Genomic DNA, 20,442 nt, shown 5'->3' on the forward strand with positions numbered 1-20,442 from the left:
AAAATGGCCCTTGTGTTAAATAATTTCAGAGAGTTAAAACCTAATAGATCTCAGACTGTATTAAAACAAAACTGAGAATATATTGAATGGAAGCGAGGGCTGGTGACTCACTATTGGGTTCAACACATACTACAAACCAAGAGGTGGCAGTACACTCATTAGTATATACTAGATCGTTTTTAGCATCTGAAGACATTTTTCATTAGTGTGTTTGTTTACATATCTTGTCAGCAAATTACGATCAAATACACATATACTTTTGTTGTTTTGTTAATGAAGATATAATAAATAATTGAACTCCATTACCGCATATAAAATTAATCTTGCGTGAACCTAGTACACGTGGACTGAAGCTGAAATAAGTGATTCATCGTCAATGATCGATAACTTTTTATTACGAATGATCCCACAGCAGATGTCAATAACCTGGCAGACAATTTTATTATTTTATGTTCATTTTTCTTTAAGTAAATAAGTATAAGTTTAAACATGATATCAGAAATTCATGCCATAAAATTCTTAAGGAATGTAATAAGTTATTAAAAGAAACCGAAAAAAAACACAATCTGGTTAAAATTCAAAACTGTCGTAACTCGCTTACTCGTCGAAGCATCACGAAATCAGAGATTTATATTTATCTAAATTGCAGAATTAAAGTGTATGAAAACAATAATTGATAAATTAGACTCGCTTGCTGAAAACAATTTACCAAATATGATTTGGAAACAACTGATATAAATAAAGAAAAAGATGAAATTCCCAAATGGCCATCCTAGCTGTCTGATTTCACGTCGTATATAAAAGAGCTATATTAAAGAAAAGTTATATCTGTTTTAGATTGAGCTAGAAATTCTATTCAATAAAGATTAAGATTATGCATGCAAAGAAGTAAAGAAAGGTATGAGAAAAAACCCGAAGACGAAAAAGCGACCTGGTATCGATTTAATGTATCATATTGAATTTATTTCATATGGAAGGGATTTTATTCTCCTACCTATTGTCAGCTTGTTTTATAGGATTTTAACAGCAAATTTCGTGTCTGAATCATGGGATTTGTCATGGTTTTTTTTTCTTGCATAAATATGGTGACAGTAATTTATATCAGACAACTATGAGGGTCTGGATTGGGGGGATGGGGGTTCTGCAATTCTGTATTTGTTAAATTTTTAAGCCATTTTTATCTATTCTTTATAAATTTTTCGCATTATTCTCTATTCTTTACATTTCAGCACCCCATTATTCTCTATTCTTTATTTTTTTTTTGCCTTTTTTTTTCTCTTTTCTTTATATTTTTTGCCCATTATTCTGCACTTTATGCCCATTATTTTCTATTCTGTAAACCCTATCCAGGCCATCAACTATTAATGTTCCAGTTTAACAGACTGTTTAGAGATTATCACCTTAAATATTTTTTGCAAAAGGAACTTTATAAATATATAGAAAATTATAATCTATATAATAACCCATTCCAAACAGGAGTCTGCAATCTGGCATCTTCGCTAGCCAAGGTTTACGATCTGACCCCTTCCTCTTCGCTAGCCAAAATTTACGATCTGATCCCCTGCTCTTCGCAGCCAAGATTTACGATCTGACCCCTGCTCTTCGCAAGCCAAGATTTACGATCTGATCCCCTCCTCTTCGATAGCAAAGAATTACGATCTGACCCCTACTCTTCGCAGCCAAGATTTACGATCTGATCCCCTGCTCTTCGCAAGCCAAGATTTACGATCTGACCCCTGCTCTTCGCAGCCAAGATTTACGATCTGGTCCCCTGCTTTTCGCTAGCCAAGATTTACGATCTGATACCCTGCTCTTCGCTAGCCAAGATTTACGATCTGACCCCTGCTCTTCGCAGCCAAGATTTACGATCTGATCCCCTGCTCTTCGCTAGACAAGATTTACGATCTGACCCCTGCTTTTCGCAGCCAAGATTTACGATCTGACCCCCTCCTCTTCGCAGCCAAGATTTATGATCTGATCCCCTGCTCTTCGCTAGCCACGATTTACGATCTGACCCCTGCTCTTCGCAGCCACGATTTACGATCTGATCCCCTGCTCTTCGCTAGCCAAGATTTACGATCTGATCCCCTGCTCTTCGCTAGCCAAGATTTACGATCTGATACCCTGCTCTTCGCTAGCCAAGATTTACGATCTGATCCCCTGCTCTTCGCTAGCCAAGATTTACGATCTGATCCCCTGCTCTTCGCAGCCAAGATTTACGATCTGACCCCTGCTCTTCGCAGCGAAGATTTACGAGCTGATCCCCTCCTCTTCGCAGCCAAGATTTACGATCAGGCCCCTGCTCTTCGCAACCAAGATTTACGATCAGACCCCTGCTCTTCGCAGCCAAGATTTACGATCTGATCCCCCTCCTCTTCGCTAGCCAAGATTTACGATCTGACCCCTGCTCTTCGCAGCCAAGATTTACGATCTGATCCCCTGCTCTTCGCTAGATTTACGATCTGATCCCCTCCTCTTTGCTAGCCAAGATTTACGATCTGGTCCCCTCCTCTTCGCTAACCAAGATTTACGATCTAATACCCTGCTCTTCCCTAGCCAAGATTTACGATCTGACCCCTGCCCTTCGCAGCCAAGATTTACGATCTGACCCCTGCTCTTCGCAGCCAAGATTTACGATCTGATCTCCTCCTCTTCGCTAGCCAAGATTTACGATATGACCCCCTCCTCTTCGCTAGCCAAGATTTACGATCTGATCCCCTCCTCTTCGCAGCCACGATTTACGATCTGACCCCTGCTCTTCGCTAGCCAAGATTTACGATCTGACCCCCTCCTCTTCGCTAGCCAAGATTTACGATCTGATCCCCTGCTCTTCGCAGCCAAGATTTACGATCTGATCCTAGTTCTTCGATAGCCAAGGGTTACAATCCGACCCGAAGATGGGATTCTGGATTCAGACCAGATATAGAACGATAGACCATATTTCCACAATTGAAACTTTTATATTAGAATAAAGAAAGGTAAGGGAGAATGAGACAAAGAGAAACAAACCGCCCAAAGAGCAGAAAACAGCCCAAGCTTACGGTCACCAATAGGTCTTCAAGACATCGAGAAAATCCTGCACCCGGAGGCGGGCTTCAGCTGGCCCTAAATATAACAAATATCTACACAAGAAACCTTTGTTAGAAACTCATAGTCGGTATAGTAAGGCATTGGGATTCAAAATTTGTGAAACAATTCAAAAAGAAAACAAACGACCTGAGTGACTTATATATACTACAATAAACGTAAAACAATAATGACAGACAGCAACCAACGACAACCACTGGCTTTGGGACATGCATTTATAAAATCTGGTGGGGTAAAACCGTTTTTAAGCGCTTATTCCTCCCCTAACCTGGTACAGTAATGTAACAAGACAACATGAGACTTAACTGTAAAAATCTGTTGGAAAAGGCAAAATCAACAACAACAAAAACAAATTTTATAATTTATAATAAAAAAAAATCTAATGTATATATGTTTAGGGTTGGACCAATGTAGCACTGATTTTAGTGTAAAATAGATCCATTATTTATTCTTTAATTTAGACAGATTTCATTTTTCATCTTTTCTTTACAAAAAAGTACATCTGATTAATCCATAATAATTCATCTTTGAGACAAAGTTTACAGAAAATGTTTTACGTTATGTGGTGTAGATTGAACGTAACAAGCTAATTAGTAGCTCTTGGACAATGAAAAAGTAAATTATTTTTTATTACTACTATAGAAGTTTCAAGTTCCTTTATGCCTAGTCCCAATTTTCGGTAAGGAAAACTTATGAATTATAACCCATGATTTAAATATATCAAGGCGATATGAACTTGGGGTGAATGAAGATTATCAATCATGTGTAAATAGAGAGAGAGATATCACTCTCATTTTGAGAAGGTTAATCTATACAGATCAACTCTAAAGATCTATAATCAAATAACGAAAGTGTTATATTCAATATAGTACTGCATGATTAAACTGATTGGAAAATTTCACACTTTTCTGCAGAAAGATAATATTTCTACCCATGATTCCATATAAAATTTCGTAGTATGCAAAAAAAAAAGAATCCCGAATGAGATACACGGCCCAAAACTCAGTGTTAACTTGGGAAATTGTGATCTAATTGAGCTTGCTCAACTTTGAGTATATATAATAGATATCTATAGACATGATCGTTATAGGTAGACCTTTGATTTATATAACTTTATTAATAACAAACTGTGCATAAATTAGCATATATCAGGTAAATTATATTTACACTGTAAATCCTACACACGTTCTGAGTGAGATATAGTGAGGGTTTTATGGACGGTGTCGACCATTAGCAAATATTGACTTTTATAAAGACTTAGCATTGTATATAGATTATCACCATCGAAAATATTTAGATCGAAGTATGGCCGGCATTCCTATAGATTAAAATACATTTTAAGATATAAGCTTCTGTATATCATATAAAAGTTCTGACTATAAACATGGTAGTTGTGATGAATCAATTGTTTAAGGGATAAGTACAATTGCTATATTATATATATACGCCCCGTTGTCAAGTATTTGATTGATATAACAAGGAATAAGACCAATTCCCCCTGTATTTCTGTTTTTGGCTGACATGGTCATTTTCAAAAAGTGTCTTCAGTCTACAATTAAATATCACAATATCATAGCTTCATTGATGTCAAGTTCCGACAGAATTTAATATGTATAGATGCAAGCTCTGTAGGCAAATCGAACTACCTTGCAACAATATCTATACGAGACCACGTCAGCTAGGACATCGGACCCCCCTTTTTTCTTGTTAGTGTTTATATTTCTTAAGTTTTCGTCAATGCTTAAATTTTTTCATATACGTTAAATGTGGTTTTGCTCGATATTACAATAACAGTATACATGTATATATGCAGTCCTTCTATTATACTAAAATAAGAATAAAGGGGCAACCTAATATAATACTGTTGTAATATCATCTGGATAAGGTCAAGAACACATATCAAATAAGTGAAAATTAAGTTGAAATATTAAAGAATAATCACTTGAAAAAATTAAAACAACAAACAAACAAAAAATAAAAAGGGGAAGTCCATGCCCCCAAGTGCCTGTGCGTGATACAGACAATACTTAACTGACCATAAAACGTTTATCGAAATTCGTAAAATTAAAACAAAGGGCAGTCTAACCCCTCTAGTTCTGTGTATTGTCTTCAAGTGGCGATTATGTTCTCGTTTTCGTAGAATAAGTCCATAAAGGCACCCCCTTTTTTTTAACAGTTTCCAAATAAGCTGAATTTCATATTTTGCAACCGTAAACAAATATTCAATATCGTTTGTAAGGCTAAACTTTCATTTATACATATCCGTGTATATATAATTGTACTTGAGCATGAGAGTACATTCAAGTACGTCATTGCATTATAGCTAATCACGATAATCTTAAATTTGTTTTCAATTATTCGGAGATAATCCAAAATCTCCATCGACTTAATTTGTTTATAGCGACCAATAGGTGCGATTCACTTTTAAATTCATGTTCTGACGAAGTCTATATATGTTTATGTTGGCTAGGGTTAGGGTAAACAAAAAAACATTTAAATATTAATTCATTGATTTTCTTAATTCTCTCGAGGAGGTCAAATATGTAATATACATGAATGAAAAATTAAAACTACCAAAGAATGTAGATGAATTGAATATATATATATATATACTAAAATAAGACCAAGCTGATCTCAAAAACCTTACAATCACAATCATAGACCACAACGAGGGTTGGTCAAGGGCCGAAAGACTTGCTCGGGAAAGGTTTTGGATAAGAAAGCTAAGGACAGTTTCCCCAGAGGGCATAAATGAAAAAACATAGAATGAGTCACTCATTTTCCCTACCATCACTCATTTTCCTGACATCATTTGTTTCCAGTTACTCCGGCTTCCTTACTTGACTCTTACAGTTTTAAGGATTCTTTTGGAATTTTTGGAATTTTACTAGTTTAAATACCAGGGTTCTTTTCATTTGGTAGGGATATACAAGTACGCATCCACGTCCAACTTTTAACCTTAGCCCAAATTTACTATTATTTTTTCTTTTCATTGTAAAACTGCTATTTATTTGGAATGATAAATACGCAGCCTCTGTTTGTCATATTTTACCAGCTTATATCGATCAGTGCTGTTCTTTTGGGAATGTATTTACACGCAGTTGTTATAACATCTTAACTGACGTCATTTTGGAATTTTAAAGTTGTGCCAGTTCATATCTATAATTACTATTTTCATTTTAGGCATGTCTTTGAGTCGTTTTTTGGAAATTTTAAAAATTTATTAGCGTCTCTACATATGATGTTCGGGTGAAACTGTTTCACTTTTTTTATTGTATAGAATTCAAGATTGCTATAGTTTAATAATCAGAATAGATTTATCTGATTCATTTTACATCGTGCTCATATTGATGAAGGATATCTGTTATCCGAAATATTTATAGTTACATTTGTTCGTTTATTGTCATTTTTTGGTGATGTTGTACCCTTTTAGACTGGTTTTATATATATATATATATATATATGTCGATGTTACTTTTCAATTTTCTATCATTTCACGTAGCATTGGCTGATTATATTCTTTTCTTTTCAAATCTTTGTTTTTCTATTATTTTTTTCCCTTTTTAAGTTTTTAAATTTAATTTTTCCTGTACACTGAATTTGTGTACAACTTTTAAAAAAGCTTAATTCTATTACAATTTGTATAGTAAACAATCAACATCAGATTCAGTGGGTTAGTAACTTTCTGTAAAAAAGCTAGACTAGTAAACTATAGTATCGATCGTTTATGTTTCATTAATTTCATATTGTGAATCCCTTATGCTATAGATATCAGATTCATCAGAAGTAATTTATAATTGATATTTTTTGCCGTGTCAGCACCAAAGAATTTCTCCGGGTACAGACGAATCTGTAGACTCGGAAAGTTTTAAGGAATGGTAATACCTTGATATATAAAAGTTATAGGCATGATCATGTATTGAGGGTTTTAGAAACAGAAATTTTTTGGGAGATTTTGAAATCCTTTTTTCAACGGTCACGCTAACAGAATATCATGGTAAAATTAAACAAAACGCTTTGATTCTATGTGATACGATCCGCTCATTTTTACACACTTTCGATCACCTATTGTTGTGCAGATATCTATTGTACCTCTATTGTCAAATTAACTGCAATTAGAGCATAACGGAAACATCTCAAACATTTTCCCCGTGCAACTTCCGTAGGAACGAAATAAAATGCACATAAAAATCCAGGAAAGTTTTTCTTTTATTTTTCTGAAACATAAGGGTCTCACTCTGGATGAGGTATACATAATAGAGAATAATTGACAAAAATGACAGAATAAAGGGCCAAAATATAATGATTAGAGAAAAAATAAGCACCAAAAAAAGAATAGTGGGGTGCTAAAATATAAAGAATACAGAAAATAGGGCAAATTTAGAGAGATTAGAGAAAAATGGCTTTATAAATTAAAGAATACAGAATTGAAGGTCCCCCCATCCAGACCCTCATAAAATGCATTTACATTTTATTTATTCAGTGCCTTCAACTTTTCCAGGTGCACAGTCAAGTTTGTCTATATCAAGAGTAAATTGGGTGGTTTAAACAAGACAGCATTTCATTTTTTGTCAAGACCTTATTTTCAATGGTCAAAAGACAAAATGTGAAAGAATACATAAATGGAGACCTACCTCCTCCATCCTGACAGTTATATATTTGTGATGACAGTGTATTTCAAATTTAATTATTATGTATTTGTTTTAAAAACACGAGCATGGAGAATTTTGTAGAAAGTTCAGTTCCTTTGGAAAAGAGGTAAACACTGTATGCGCATAAGAAGATCTCAAAAGGATTCCCCCTCCCCTTTTTTATGATTTATCAAAAGAAATTTGTACACTTTCCTGCCTCCCTTTTTTGAAGGTGCTCCATATTAGATTTTTAACGAATATTAGTCAAATTTAGTCCAATTTACTCAAATTATTTTATTGTTATGTTGTCATAATTATATTTAGTAAAATTTAAATGGATTTGCACACAAACAATAAACCATTTGAATTATGATATAATCCCTAAGGTCAATAATGCCATCAGATAAACTAACCAATGAAAGTATTCGTTTCTTGTTGCTATGAACATAACAAAGGTTTTGATTCGTTAGCTACTAACCTTAGTATAAAACCAGCAAAACTTTCTCATTTGAATTAGTAACACACAGGGTCAGCAAACGAAAAAGACACAAAGACAAAATGAGGGAAATCGTACATTTACAAGCCGGACAGTGCGGAAACCAAATTGGTGCCAAGGTAAGTCGATTAAAATATAAAAAAAAATTCAAATTTTTTTTTTTTTTATTTTACCTTCAATGTTGATAGCAGTTAATCGATACTTTCTTAATTGGCGTCGGCCGCCTTTTTGTCATGGTTGAAAATCAAGTACACGTGTATCATTGAGTATGATTCATTACATTATTAGAATGACTTTCATCAATTTCTGCTGATTTTAATCTAAATGTCGACTTTCATTAATTACCCACACGGATCAATACGCCTGTAGTGTATTAACTTGGTTTTAGGGTGATCAAAATTAGTGAGTCATCGCTAGACATTCTATCATAGTCTTAAAATAGACGAAGGCTTCTGTGGGATATTTTTCGATAAATTTTATCTATTTCTTATTACTGTCACTATTTTACACAAGAAAAGTATTTTCGCTTCAATACATTTATTTCAAATTAAATGGCGGTTGGTGATTTTAATCTGGAATGTTGAACTTTAAAATCCGCTGAAACCTCTTTTCCTTAAGTGTATTCACATCTGGTCTGTAATCTAATATCTTTATCTACTTCTTTACAAATCATATATTTATTTCCATGATCATGTATGTGTGCTTTGATTACTCATAAACAATAAACTGAAATTAAATGTATACGGGTCGTACCGGTCAATTGTGAGCGGCCATGCATGAAAGATTCGTGATGCGGGAAAGAAAGCGTCTGATTTTTATCAAAAAACAAGCAATTACTGAGCATGCCCCTTTCTCGGCGCCCAATGAAAATATTTGATCTGTTCTGCACTCCGGTCGCAGAGTTCACAACCACTCAAAACAATGTCTCAACTGCAAAAGTCTAAACTATTTCGTCTGGAAAAAAAAATAAGTTCTTGCAACCGGTTTTTAATCAATATATAAGTTCATTCTAGTGGAAAATGTTTTGTCATTTTAATAATATTTCTCCTCGGGATATATATGTCTTGTTATTAACATTTAATGAAATGTTTGAGGACATGTAAGGTTACTGGCCGACAAAGTGGTAGAATCTTGTATCTTATCAAAGTCTATCTAAAAAGATATGTATAGCAACAATTCAAACATTTTCTGTTTTTAATTGCCCCTAACAACCTAATGTATACAATTTATTTACACAATAACTATATTGGGTCATTTAATTTTAAAGGATATTAATTCTTTAAGCATAAAAGACTCTCGGTTCTGTTAAACTGCTTATTTCACCTTTAAATATTAAATGAATTTAAAGTTCATTATTTTAAATAAAATCGTATGAAATTTAATCTTGATTTAAATGTATAGCATTGTTATTACTTTCATTCAATAATCCGGTTGATTGCTTCTCTTGTTAGGACACGAAAATGAAAAGTCAATACATGGTCATTTGTTGCCATGGTGAAAGTAAACAATTCGTTATTGATCCCTTATACAAGTACATGCATGCTGCCAATTTTGACAATCCTAACTTGTTACAAGTACATGTAGATTAAATTAAATTCTATGGGATTGACAAGTTGACTTCTTTGAGTTTAAAAATCAATACACATTTAGGTTTCCAATATCGAGTTTTAGACATTTAAATTCCACAATTAAAGAATGTAGTTAACTGTTCTAGATTTAAATGCACGGAAAATCGATTACTTTACCTACAATAAATAAGTAATTTATAAGTTGATAAATTATGGATACTGATAAAAGCAAGAATAGGATATTGTTGAGCCAAGGTTCCCAGGGTGCTTAATTATATGAGTAATAAAAATGTCCGACACTATCCGAGATCGATTAATATTAATAAATAAGTAACTGATGATACAGATAAACAAATTAATAGCTTAAAAGCCTTTATATTAACCTTTCTTCCATATACAATAAAAAAACTGTCCAAAAGAAAAGCTAAATGATATCAGATGATAAATTTACTGAATGGTTTCCTGCACGTGTGCTTCTTTTGTCATTCTTTACTGATAACGGCATTTGCTAAATATTACATCGTAATTTCTTGTTCAGTTGTTGATACAATCTCGAATTTTGTGATTGCATATATTGGGTTCCCCCGCCTGCCTCAGTCTGTACATTTCTCTGAAAATTCTTTCATCATATTGCTATAATAACTTATATATTTTGTTTTCTTCCAGTTTTGGGAAGTCATCTCAGACGAGCACGGTATCGACCCTACAGGAACCTACCATGGAGATTCAGATTTACAATTAGAAAGAATCAACGTATACTACAATGAGGCTACAGGTAATACTCGTTTGAATAATCCTTTTATTTCAACGTACTAATTGAGAAATTGTCGGAAACCTTCACCAGAGTTTCCTAGGGTAGACTTGAACAGCCAACACTGGAGTAAATAATTATAAATCTCGGAATGATTATTGATTTTTTTTTTCATAACTTCTTTGCAATAAGTTCTAAGTAAAGAAAAAATAGTTTATCTCTACCAAAAGCATTGATCAATTATCAATCCACTTGGAATCTTACAAGTATTTATCTTCAAAATTATTATCTGCTTATATGCTTTATATAATTTATATTATTGGGTCCTATTTTTTAAATTCACCAATTCATATCAATATTTAACAACGTGTCTTTGTTTACGTTTTCATTTCTATGTGTTCATTTCAGGTGGCAAATATGTACCCCGTGCAATCTTGGTCGATTTGGAGCCCGGAACCATGGACTCTGTCAGATCTGGACCATTCGGTCAAATCTTCAGACCAGACAACTTTGTTTTCGGACAGAGTGGTGCTGGAAACAACTGGGCCAAGGGACATTACACAGAGGGAGCTGAACTTGTAGACTCTGTTCTTGATGTAGTCAGGAAAGAGGCTGAAAGCTGTGATTGTCTTCAGGGATTCCAACTTACACACTCACTTGGAGGTGGAACCGGATCAGGAATGGGAACACTCCTTATCTCCAAAATCCGTGAAGAATACCCAGACAGAATCATGAACACATTCTCAGTTGTACCATCACCAAAAGTAAGTATGGCTTCGAGTCCAAGACATAACTTAGATTGGTATTTCGACTTTCAGAGCATATTAGGCCATATAAAATAATATGTTTGTTTGCCCAAACCCTACCTGCCGAGAAAATACTGAGCTGCCTACTCAAAATCTTTTATTGTCCTGATGTGAAATGTTTTTAATTACATAGGCATGAAGACTAACAAAGATCTGACACTTCAATTTCTCTTTGCAGAAAAAAAAGAAAATGCCTACCTACCTACCCACTGTCTCTACCTTTGGGTAGGGTTTGGGCAAACCAAAATATTTTTAAGTGTGGCCTTATTGTTTTGAATGAATATTGGTAGAATTTTTATTTCAACAGAAAACCATTTTAGAACAAAGGGGTATGAAGCTAATAGGGTGCACATATTCATAAATTTTTGGAAAATATTAAGCTATGACAAACTAAATCAGTATATATTATCAGTCAGGAGTAAAATATATATATAAAACAAAACGGTGTTATACGGGGATGAAAATTTTTTCCATTGCCAGGAAGTACAAATTTGACAATTAGGTCAACTTAATTACCGGTTATGTTGAAAACTTCCTTTTACTGAACACATTGTAAAAAATGTTTTTAAGGCTTAAACTAAATGTATATTTTTTTCATTTCAGGTATCAGACACAGTCGTTGAACCATACAATGCCACACTCTCCGTACATCAATTGGTAGAAAACACAGATGAAACATACTGTATCGACAACGAGGCTCTTTACGATATCTGCTTCAGAACCCTCAAACTGACCACACCAACATACGGTGATCTTAACCATCTTGTCTCTGCAACTATGTCCGGTGTCACTACTTGTCTCCGATTCCCAGGTCAGTTAAACGCTGATCTACGAAAACTTGCAGTCAACATGGTACCCTTCCCACGTCTCCATTTCTTCATGCCAGGATTCGCTCCCCTGACATCACGTGGTAGCCAACAGTACAGAGCTTTAACTGTACCAGAACTCACACAACAGATGTTCGATGCCAAAAATATGATGGCAGCTTGCGATCCCCGTCACGGCAGATACCTCACAGTTGCTGCCATGTTCAGAGGACGTATGTCCATGAAGGAGGTCGACGAACAAATGTTGAACGTACAGAACAAGAACAGCAGCTACTTCGTTGAATGGATCCCCAACAACGTCAAGACAGCCGTCTGTGACATTCCACCACGTGGTCTTAAGATGTCCGCCACATTTATTGGTAACAGCACTGCCATCCAGGAACTCTTTAAGAGAATATCAGAACAATTTACCGCTATGTTCCGTCGTAAGGCTTTCTTGCATTGGTACACTGGCGAGGGTATGGACGAGATGGAATTCACAGAAGCCGAATCCAACATGAACGATTTGGTCTCAGAATACCAACAATACCAAGATGCAACAGCAGAAGAGGAAGGAGAATTCGAAGAGGAAGAAGGAGAAGAGGAAGCTTAAACATTTCCTCCAGCTCAATGAACTTTTAATCTGTTACTTTCAATCTCTTATTCTTGACAAATCTTGAAATCCTACATTCAGTCATGAACTTTGAACTCTTTCTGTTGTTATGACGTATTGAAATATATTATTCCAGTATGTTACTTTTGCTTATTGCAATCAGTTGTAGCTGGGTCTACAATCCAAATTAAAACAAAATTACTACTTACCTGATTGTTTATTTTATTATATTATTGATAACAAACTAGATACCAGTCTCAATTTGCACAAAATCCTCCATCAGGTTTACTGAAGACTAAAATTTCAGAACACCGAAAATATACAACGTTTATGAGCAAAGAACAGGGGCGCGAAGCAAAATACCAAAACTTTGCCTACCAAGCTCGTGACCAACTATTAAGAAAACCAAAAATCAAAAACGTATGATCATAAAGCAAACAAGAGAAAAAATCTTTCTTTGCCTCTGAGACTTGCTACTTAAGTTGAAATATAACTGAAAATGTACATATGAAAAAAAACGCTAGCAGCTAAGCTGTTGGTAAAAAATATACCAAAAATAAAGGGAATCTCCATAAAAACTGACAAAATCAAACGATATGAAACAATGGAACAAGTGAAAACAACTGACATATTAGTACAGGTATTTTCCAAAGGAAAAGGTTAAATTACGTACTGTTAATATAAAATTAAGATATGTATTAAAGTATGATAGTTAATGTGAAAACTCCCCACCAGAAACAAAAGATTGTTATTAGTTTACAATCCAAACAACGGGATTTGTTTCTAGAAAACACACACAAAACAAACATGTGAATGACCACATTAATCACAAGCTAGTCGCCATACGGCATTCAATAATGAACAAAACTTGCTTGCAAGCTACACAAATCCCCGACAGAAATTAAGAAACAAACCGTAATATATTGATTTCCATGAACGCGCGACTTAATAGCCATCAGACATGATCAATTACATAAAAGGAATATAGGGGTTATGTTAATGAGACAACTTTATGAATTACTCGGTAATGTCAATGCAACAAAGGCATTGATTTTATTGCATCTAAAGGATTGCTGCATGGAAATATTTAAGTACTTTCAGTTCGCATGCACTTAGAAGGTTACAGTTCTAGTCGCCTTATTCAAAGATGATGAATATATTGGAACTGTATATATAGATGCCATGTCCATTTACACGCAAAGTAATGAATAATCGATTATTTGTTCCCTTAGTATCCAGTGGCAAATATTACATGCATATTCAAGTATATACTGTTTTAGTTGAGTTCATATTTGGTATATTGATCATGCTTTGTATAAGATTGTTAAGATGAATAGGTTTTGAAGGAAATCTCGCTAAATCCATGTACATTATTCAGATTCCGAGCTAATATAAATGCCGCATACATAACCAAGAAATAGCAAATACAAATTTTAAGATCAATCACAACTTGGTTTTACCTCGAAATGTATGCATTTTCAAACATTCTCGTGCAAATGATAACTGTAAAACCTAATCACGACTTGAATCATGATGGATGCATAAAATATAATGCAGTTCCATGAAAAAAAAATTAAATGAGCCGTAAAGATTTATTTTTTGTGCCATCGGAAAATAGAAACAGATTTTCAAAAATTCTAAAACGTCGAAATTCCTTATTGTTTTTCTACAATGTATTGCGGTCTCTGTTTACCAGTTATTGGGACGCAGGCACTTGTTTGAAAGTATTGTTTACCTATATAAATTTTTTATATATAGATAAGGTAGGGATGTACGGTCCCCTTATGGAGCTGCATCAAACACGATAAACATAGAAACACGTATTGCTATAACGTGTAATAGTAAACAAATCTTTTCTGATACTATATTTATTAATAAAGCTACGTTCTTTTCTAAGTGTGCACAAGCATATTGGCTGCAAAAACCCTAAGCACATGTGGAAACTGGTTAGACGTGTAAATTTGCTCTTTATTGACAATCGCTTTAGGCATGGACTCCACTTTTTTCTTATTGTTTTTAATAAATATTCTTTTATATTTCAGCTTATTTAATGTGTTCTTGCTCTCATCACTACGATATTACAATAACATGTGTTTATATGTTGCCCCTCTATTCTTATTTTCCCGGAATAAGGTGGCCCAAGTCGAAAGTTTTATTTATTATTGGTTATTGAAGGCCGTACGCCGACCTGTGAATATTTTTCTAATCGGCAATCATATACTACCGAGATCGCCTTTGTATAATAAGTGCCTGTCTTTGTAAGAATCAGACAATTTGACTTAATCAAAACATGGTCAGAAAAAAACCCGCCAACCTAACCATTTTAATGTTACCGTCATTCTGAGTTAAAAATGGTGAGTCTTTCGTTTCTGTATGTAGTATTTCTAAATAACTCGTGATAACTGTTGGTTAGAATGATAACAAATTAAGGAGTTATCGCCCCTAAAATGTTAATTTCTATTGCATTTGAACCAAAGAATATCTTCTATTACCAGAACATGAAAAGGAAATAAACGTTATTTTTGTGCATTACTACATATCATGAGCTGAATTCAATGTAAATTTGAGTGGGTTTTCGTTTGTCATGTTTTCTCCACTGCCTGATTCTTACGTCGACTGACTGACTTAAACTTCAAATGTTCATTAAATATGATAACTCAATCGTATTATTTAATATCCAAATTCAAGATAAATACTGCTGCTGTTGGAAATAAAGTCTGGCTGCATCGACTCATTATTGCAAGTTGTCGATATAACCGTAAAATCAATAGAACAGGGATTGTTGGCGTAATCGAATCTTTCATCTCGGTTAAAAAAAAAAGACGTCGGAGATTTCATTCTCTGTATAAATTATTTCTTATTTGCTTAGAATGCTTACATTCAATGAGAAAAGGAATATGATGTAATCAATTTATTCAATAAAAAATGTTGACTCATAATGTGCTGAATCAAAAACTAAATCAAACGGAAGTTTTATTTTAGACATTAATTTCTGCTCCCCGATACAAGATTTTAATTATTTCTAGATATGCTATAGAACTATCTCTCTTTCACATTGAACACATGGTTTATTTCGAAATTGGAGGTATGAATGTCGTTATATTGGTCAAGGCGACTGTACATTTTGTAACTCAACTGGTTACCTTTTTTGAAAAAAAATACTCTTGTATATCAACAATTTTTTTTTTTTTAAAGAAAACGACAACAAAAGCAGATTAATCTACAAGAAGTCTTGGCATGAATTTGCCAATAGACATATATTAAAATATTAGCCCTATTCGTTTAAGGGGAGGTTACTCCTAATCAAATATAATACTGGTTGATTGTGTTTGCAATATTTAAGATATTAATCAAAATTTTGGTAATATTTCCTCACAAATAAAACTTGAAATACACGATTTTATAAATTTATTTTTAGTTTCTATAAATGTATTTTTATCTTCATCATCAATAACCCGATGAATTTATTATCAAAGGATAAATGATATGTTTTTTACAAATTTGGCTGAAATTTAAAGGTAATCATTTCCCACATTATGAAGAACTATTCTCCAATAAGAAGGGGAACTCCATCCTATCCTGCTTTATTCAAAATGATGACACATTATATTTTTGTATCGTAAAGATTTGTGTAGCTCAAATATGGTCATATCCGAACTGCAACCTTATAGTGTTTAAACATACCGTTTAAAAAGTCTACATATAGATCAGCTATGAGCTACTACACAAAGTAACAGTTTCCTTATCCAGATACGCTATTCTGACTCCGAGCCAATATGTTGTTTTTTTCTCTGCCCCCAGTCCCCCTTCCCATCCGCACGTTATGCAAGCACAAAACAATCGACTGGAGGCAGTTGGTTGTGATTCGTAAATTACAAGTATGACATTAAACTTAGAATAGGGGGGGGGGGGGGGGGGATAACGACGAAAAGACAAACAGCAGTCCATGTAACAAAACACAGTAAATTAGAGATTGAGCAAAACAAATTCTTCCAAAAACCGGAAGTGATCTCAGATTACCCGGAAGGATCAACAGTTCCAGATCCACTATAGTGACCACCACCGTGTTATCCATGTTTCAAAAGGTTAATAATGAGTCATATCAGATGGTCATGATGGGGTTTACAGAATAAAAAGTAATGAACTAAAAGAGCAGAATAAAGGGCTAAAAATGAAAAATAGAGAATAATGGGGTATTAAAATATAAAAAAAAGAAAATAATGAGCTGAATAGATAAAGAATAGAGAAATGGTCTAAAACATAAGGAATAAAAAAATGAAGAACTCCTTATCCAGACCCTCATATCAGGTGATTATGTATAATACAACATCGGATTGATGCATGTCTCTTGCCTGATCATAAGACATCACCAAGCCATCAGTACGGTTTAATTCTCTTACTCTAGTACTGGACTAAATATGAAAGTATAAATTCAAAAAGACGGTTTAATCATGAATAAAGGAAGACAAGACTGTTTCGATAGAAACAACGTAAACGGTAAAAGCAGAAAAGGTAAGAAATACAAGACTGAAAACTAAAGCAAAAAATAAGCAACAGGAACCATAAAAAGCCTATAATAGAAAAACAATGGATATGGGGTATCCACCCATGACACAAAATCAGTACATGCATAGCAAAAAAAAAAAACACACACACAAAAAAAAACACAAAAAGCAAAGGATCAGCTCTTTTATTGCTGTTCTTCATCTAAAAGTCACAGTGAGGCCCTCAACGCGGAGCAAAAAACACCAAGGGTGAATTCGCGTGCTTTGGTAGGAATCTGATATTCAGTAGTTGTCGTTTGTTGATGTGTTGGTTCATAAGTGTTTCTCGTTTCTCGTTTTTTATATAGATTAGACCGTTGGTTTTCCCGTTTGAATGGTTTTACACTCACTAGTAATTTTTGGGGTCCTTTATAGCTTACTGTTCGGTGTGAGCCAAGGCTCCGTGTTGAAGACCGTACTTTGACCTATAAAGGTTTACGTTTATAAATTTTGACTTGGATGGAGAGTTGTCTCATTGGCACTCATACCACATCTTCTTATATCTATAAACACTAGCTTTTTAATTGCTCCAAGGCAGAAATTGCCGAATCAGTCATTTTGATGAAAAGTATTTATTTGTTAATAAATATTCTATATATATATATATATATGCGATTATATTACTCGGCCGTTACCGAAATTTGCTGGAATATGTCAACGTCTTTTTGTTTTTGTTTTTTAGATCACAATGAATGTATGCACCTTAAGCTAATTTCATACATTATATTTACAGAAGACCATTCTTCGTTTACTTAGAAGTGCGCATACATTTAATTCTTTTGAATATAGAAGGCCATGTTTTATTCTTGAGAAGTAAATTTTAATCCGTCAAAAAATGTATTCAAATTTAAAACTACAGTTTATAGTGCCATATTAGTTGTTTTCTTCATTTGCCTTCTCATCTTCATTTTCTTCAAACTCGTCATCTTCTTCAACTGTTGCTTCCTGATATTGTTGGTACTCAGAAATGAGATCGTTCATATTCGACTCCGCCTCGGTAAACTCCATCTCATCCATACCTTCACCTTATACCAATGCAAAAAAGCTTTTCGACGAAACATCGCGGTAAACTGTTCAGATACACACTTGAACAGTTCTTGTATGCATGTGCTATTTGCCAAAAATGTCGACGTCATTTTTAAACCACGTGGTGGGATATCGCAAACAGCCGTTTTGACATTGTTTGGAATCCATTCAACGAAGTAGCTGCTATTCTTGTTCTGAACATTCAATATTTGTTCGTCGACCTCTTTCATGGACATGCGGCCACGGACAAGCGCTGCGCATGTTAGATATCTTCCATGCCGAGGATCACAAGCAGCCATCATGTTCTTGGCATCAAACATTTGTTGTGTTAGATCAGGTACAGTCAATGCGCGATACTGCTGACTACCACGAGATGATGTTAGCGGAGCGAAGCCATTAATAATGAAATGTAGCCTTGGAAACGGCATTATGTATACACATAATTTACGAAGATCAGCATTTAGTTAACCGGGAATCTTAAACACGTTGTCACTCCAGACATTGTAGCTGAAACTAGATGATTCAGATCACCGTATGTAGGCTTTGTTCATTTCAAAGTTCGGAAGCAGATGTCGTAAAGAGCCTCGTTATCAATACAGAAAGTAAGATCCGAATTTTCTACCAATTGATGAATTGACAAAGTTGCATTATATGGTTCCACAACAACATCAGATACCTTAAATGTAAATTAAAGTATATGATAACGACGTGTGATTGTTTTAAGTTCTACAGCAAATTAACCGAAAAAGAAATACTTGGTGATAAATAGCATCATTACATATATTAAACGTGTATAGATTTGATACCCTCTCCCCCAAATACACACGCATTTACTTAGAATTGAAGATTGCATTTGTACCTATAATTGAAAGTAAAATGCCTTATTTCGTGTTGACATTTACCCTTTTACGTAAGAAAACTTTTATAAAATTATATACTCACTTTAGGTGATGGAACCACAGAAAAAGTCTCCATCATTCTGTCCGGATATTCCTCGCAGATTTTGGAGATGAGAAGGGTTCCAAGTCCGGATCCAGTGCCGCCTCCTAGCGAATGGCATAACTGAAAACCTTGTAAGCAATCGCAGCTCTCACACTCCTTTCTTGCCACATCAAGCACATTGTCAATGAGTTCAGCGCCCTCCGTGTAATGCCCTTTGGCCCAGTTGTTTCCAGCACCACTCTGTCCAAAGATGAAATTGTCTGGTCTAAATATCATACCGAATGGTCCAGACCTTACCGAATCCATGGTCCCTGGCTCAAAGTCCACCATAAGAGCACGTGGAACATATTTTCCTCCTGTAAGTAGAAAAGCACAATACATAAAAAAAACATTATAGGTATATGAAGCTGATGTTACCAGATAACGAACTTTCAGTGCTATATCTAAAATCAGTGTAATTTTTGGGGTTTATTTTTGCTGTTTTTATTTTGTCTAGCGTTGTCTCAAGTTTTAGACGTGTAATTCCTTGATAGTTTCGTTTGGTTATTCGTTCTGTCTTTAACCCTAAAACAGAGCAACTGTTATATTTGTCACTTTTGTCCTCAAAATATACAACTATTGAAAAAAATAAAAAAGAACCCCCAAAAAAAAAATTTTATGAACATTTTTGGCATTATTCTTTGATATTTGAGAAATATGAGTAAACAAAATTAAATGGTGAAATACCTGTTGCTTCATTGTAATAAACATTGATTCTTTCTAACTGCATGTAAATCTGAATCTCCATGGTGTATAGTTTTCAGTGGGGTCGATACCGTGCTCATCTGAGATAATCTCCCAAAACGACAATAAAATTATTATATAAGACTGCAGTATAGAAAAAAAAATAAGTGTATCCACTTATGGTAAAAAATACACCCAATCTGATTAAAATTCAAATCTATATTAACTAATAGACAGAGGTCTATAATTTAAATAGATTGGAATACACCAATTAAAAACTTAAGGATGTTCACTACTCTGTTTCATAATAACAAGCTTTTTAAAAGACTGTTCTAAATTGATAGTATATAAATGAAGGAACTAAAAAAGCAGAAAAAAAAACTGAAGGGTCCGTGTACTTGTTTTCGAGATATAAGCCATTGAAAATTTAGCGGGAAATGATACTCTCT

The 20,442-nt window shown here is 34.2% G+C and overlaps 1 protein-coding gene and 1 pseudogene across 2 annotated transcripts in view; one reads left to right on the top strand and one right to left on the bottom strand.

Moving 5' to 3' along the window:
• The first annotated feature begins 8,165 nt into the window (after positions 1-8,165).
• The window catches only part of LOC127714898 (tubulin beta-4B chain), a 50,507-nt gene continuing 38,230 nt past the window's right edge, over positions 8,166-20,442 (top strand). The window contains exons 1-4 of one of the 2 annotated variants that reach the window (XM_052220926.1): positions 8,167-8,333; positions 10,449-10,557; positions 10,942-11,297; positions 11,943-12,966. In XM_052220926.1, the coding sequence (XP_052076886.1) occupies positions 8,277-8,333; positions 10,449-10,557; positions 10,942-11,297; positions 11,943-12,758 (1,338 nt within the window). In that variant the 5' untranslated portion in view covers positions 8,167-8,276 and the 3' untranslated portion in view covers positions 12,759-12,966. Of the gene's footprint in view, positions 8,334-10,448; positions 10,558-10,941; positions 11,298-11,942; positions 12,967-20,442 lie in introns of those variants that run through there. The other variant, XM_052220927.1, reaches the window with a different exon arrangement.
• On the bottom strand, positions 18,072-19,626 carry LOC127714901 (tubulin beta chain-like; annotated as a pseudogene).

The sequence above is a fragment of the Mytilus californianus genome, unplaced genomic scaffold (assembly GCF_021869535.1).
Source record: "Mytilus californianus isolate M0D057914Y unplaced genomic scaffold, xbMytCali1.0.p SCAF_9, whole genome shotgun sequence".
NCBI classification, from domain to species: domain Eukaryota; kingdom Metazoa; phylum Mollusca; class Bivalvia; order Mytilida; family Mytilidae; genus Mytilus; species Mytilus californianus.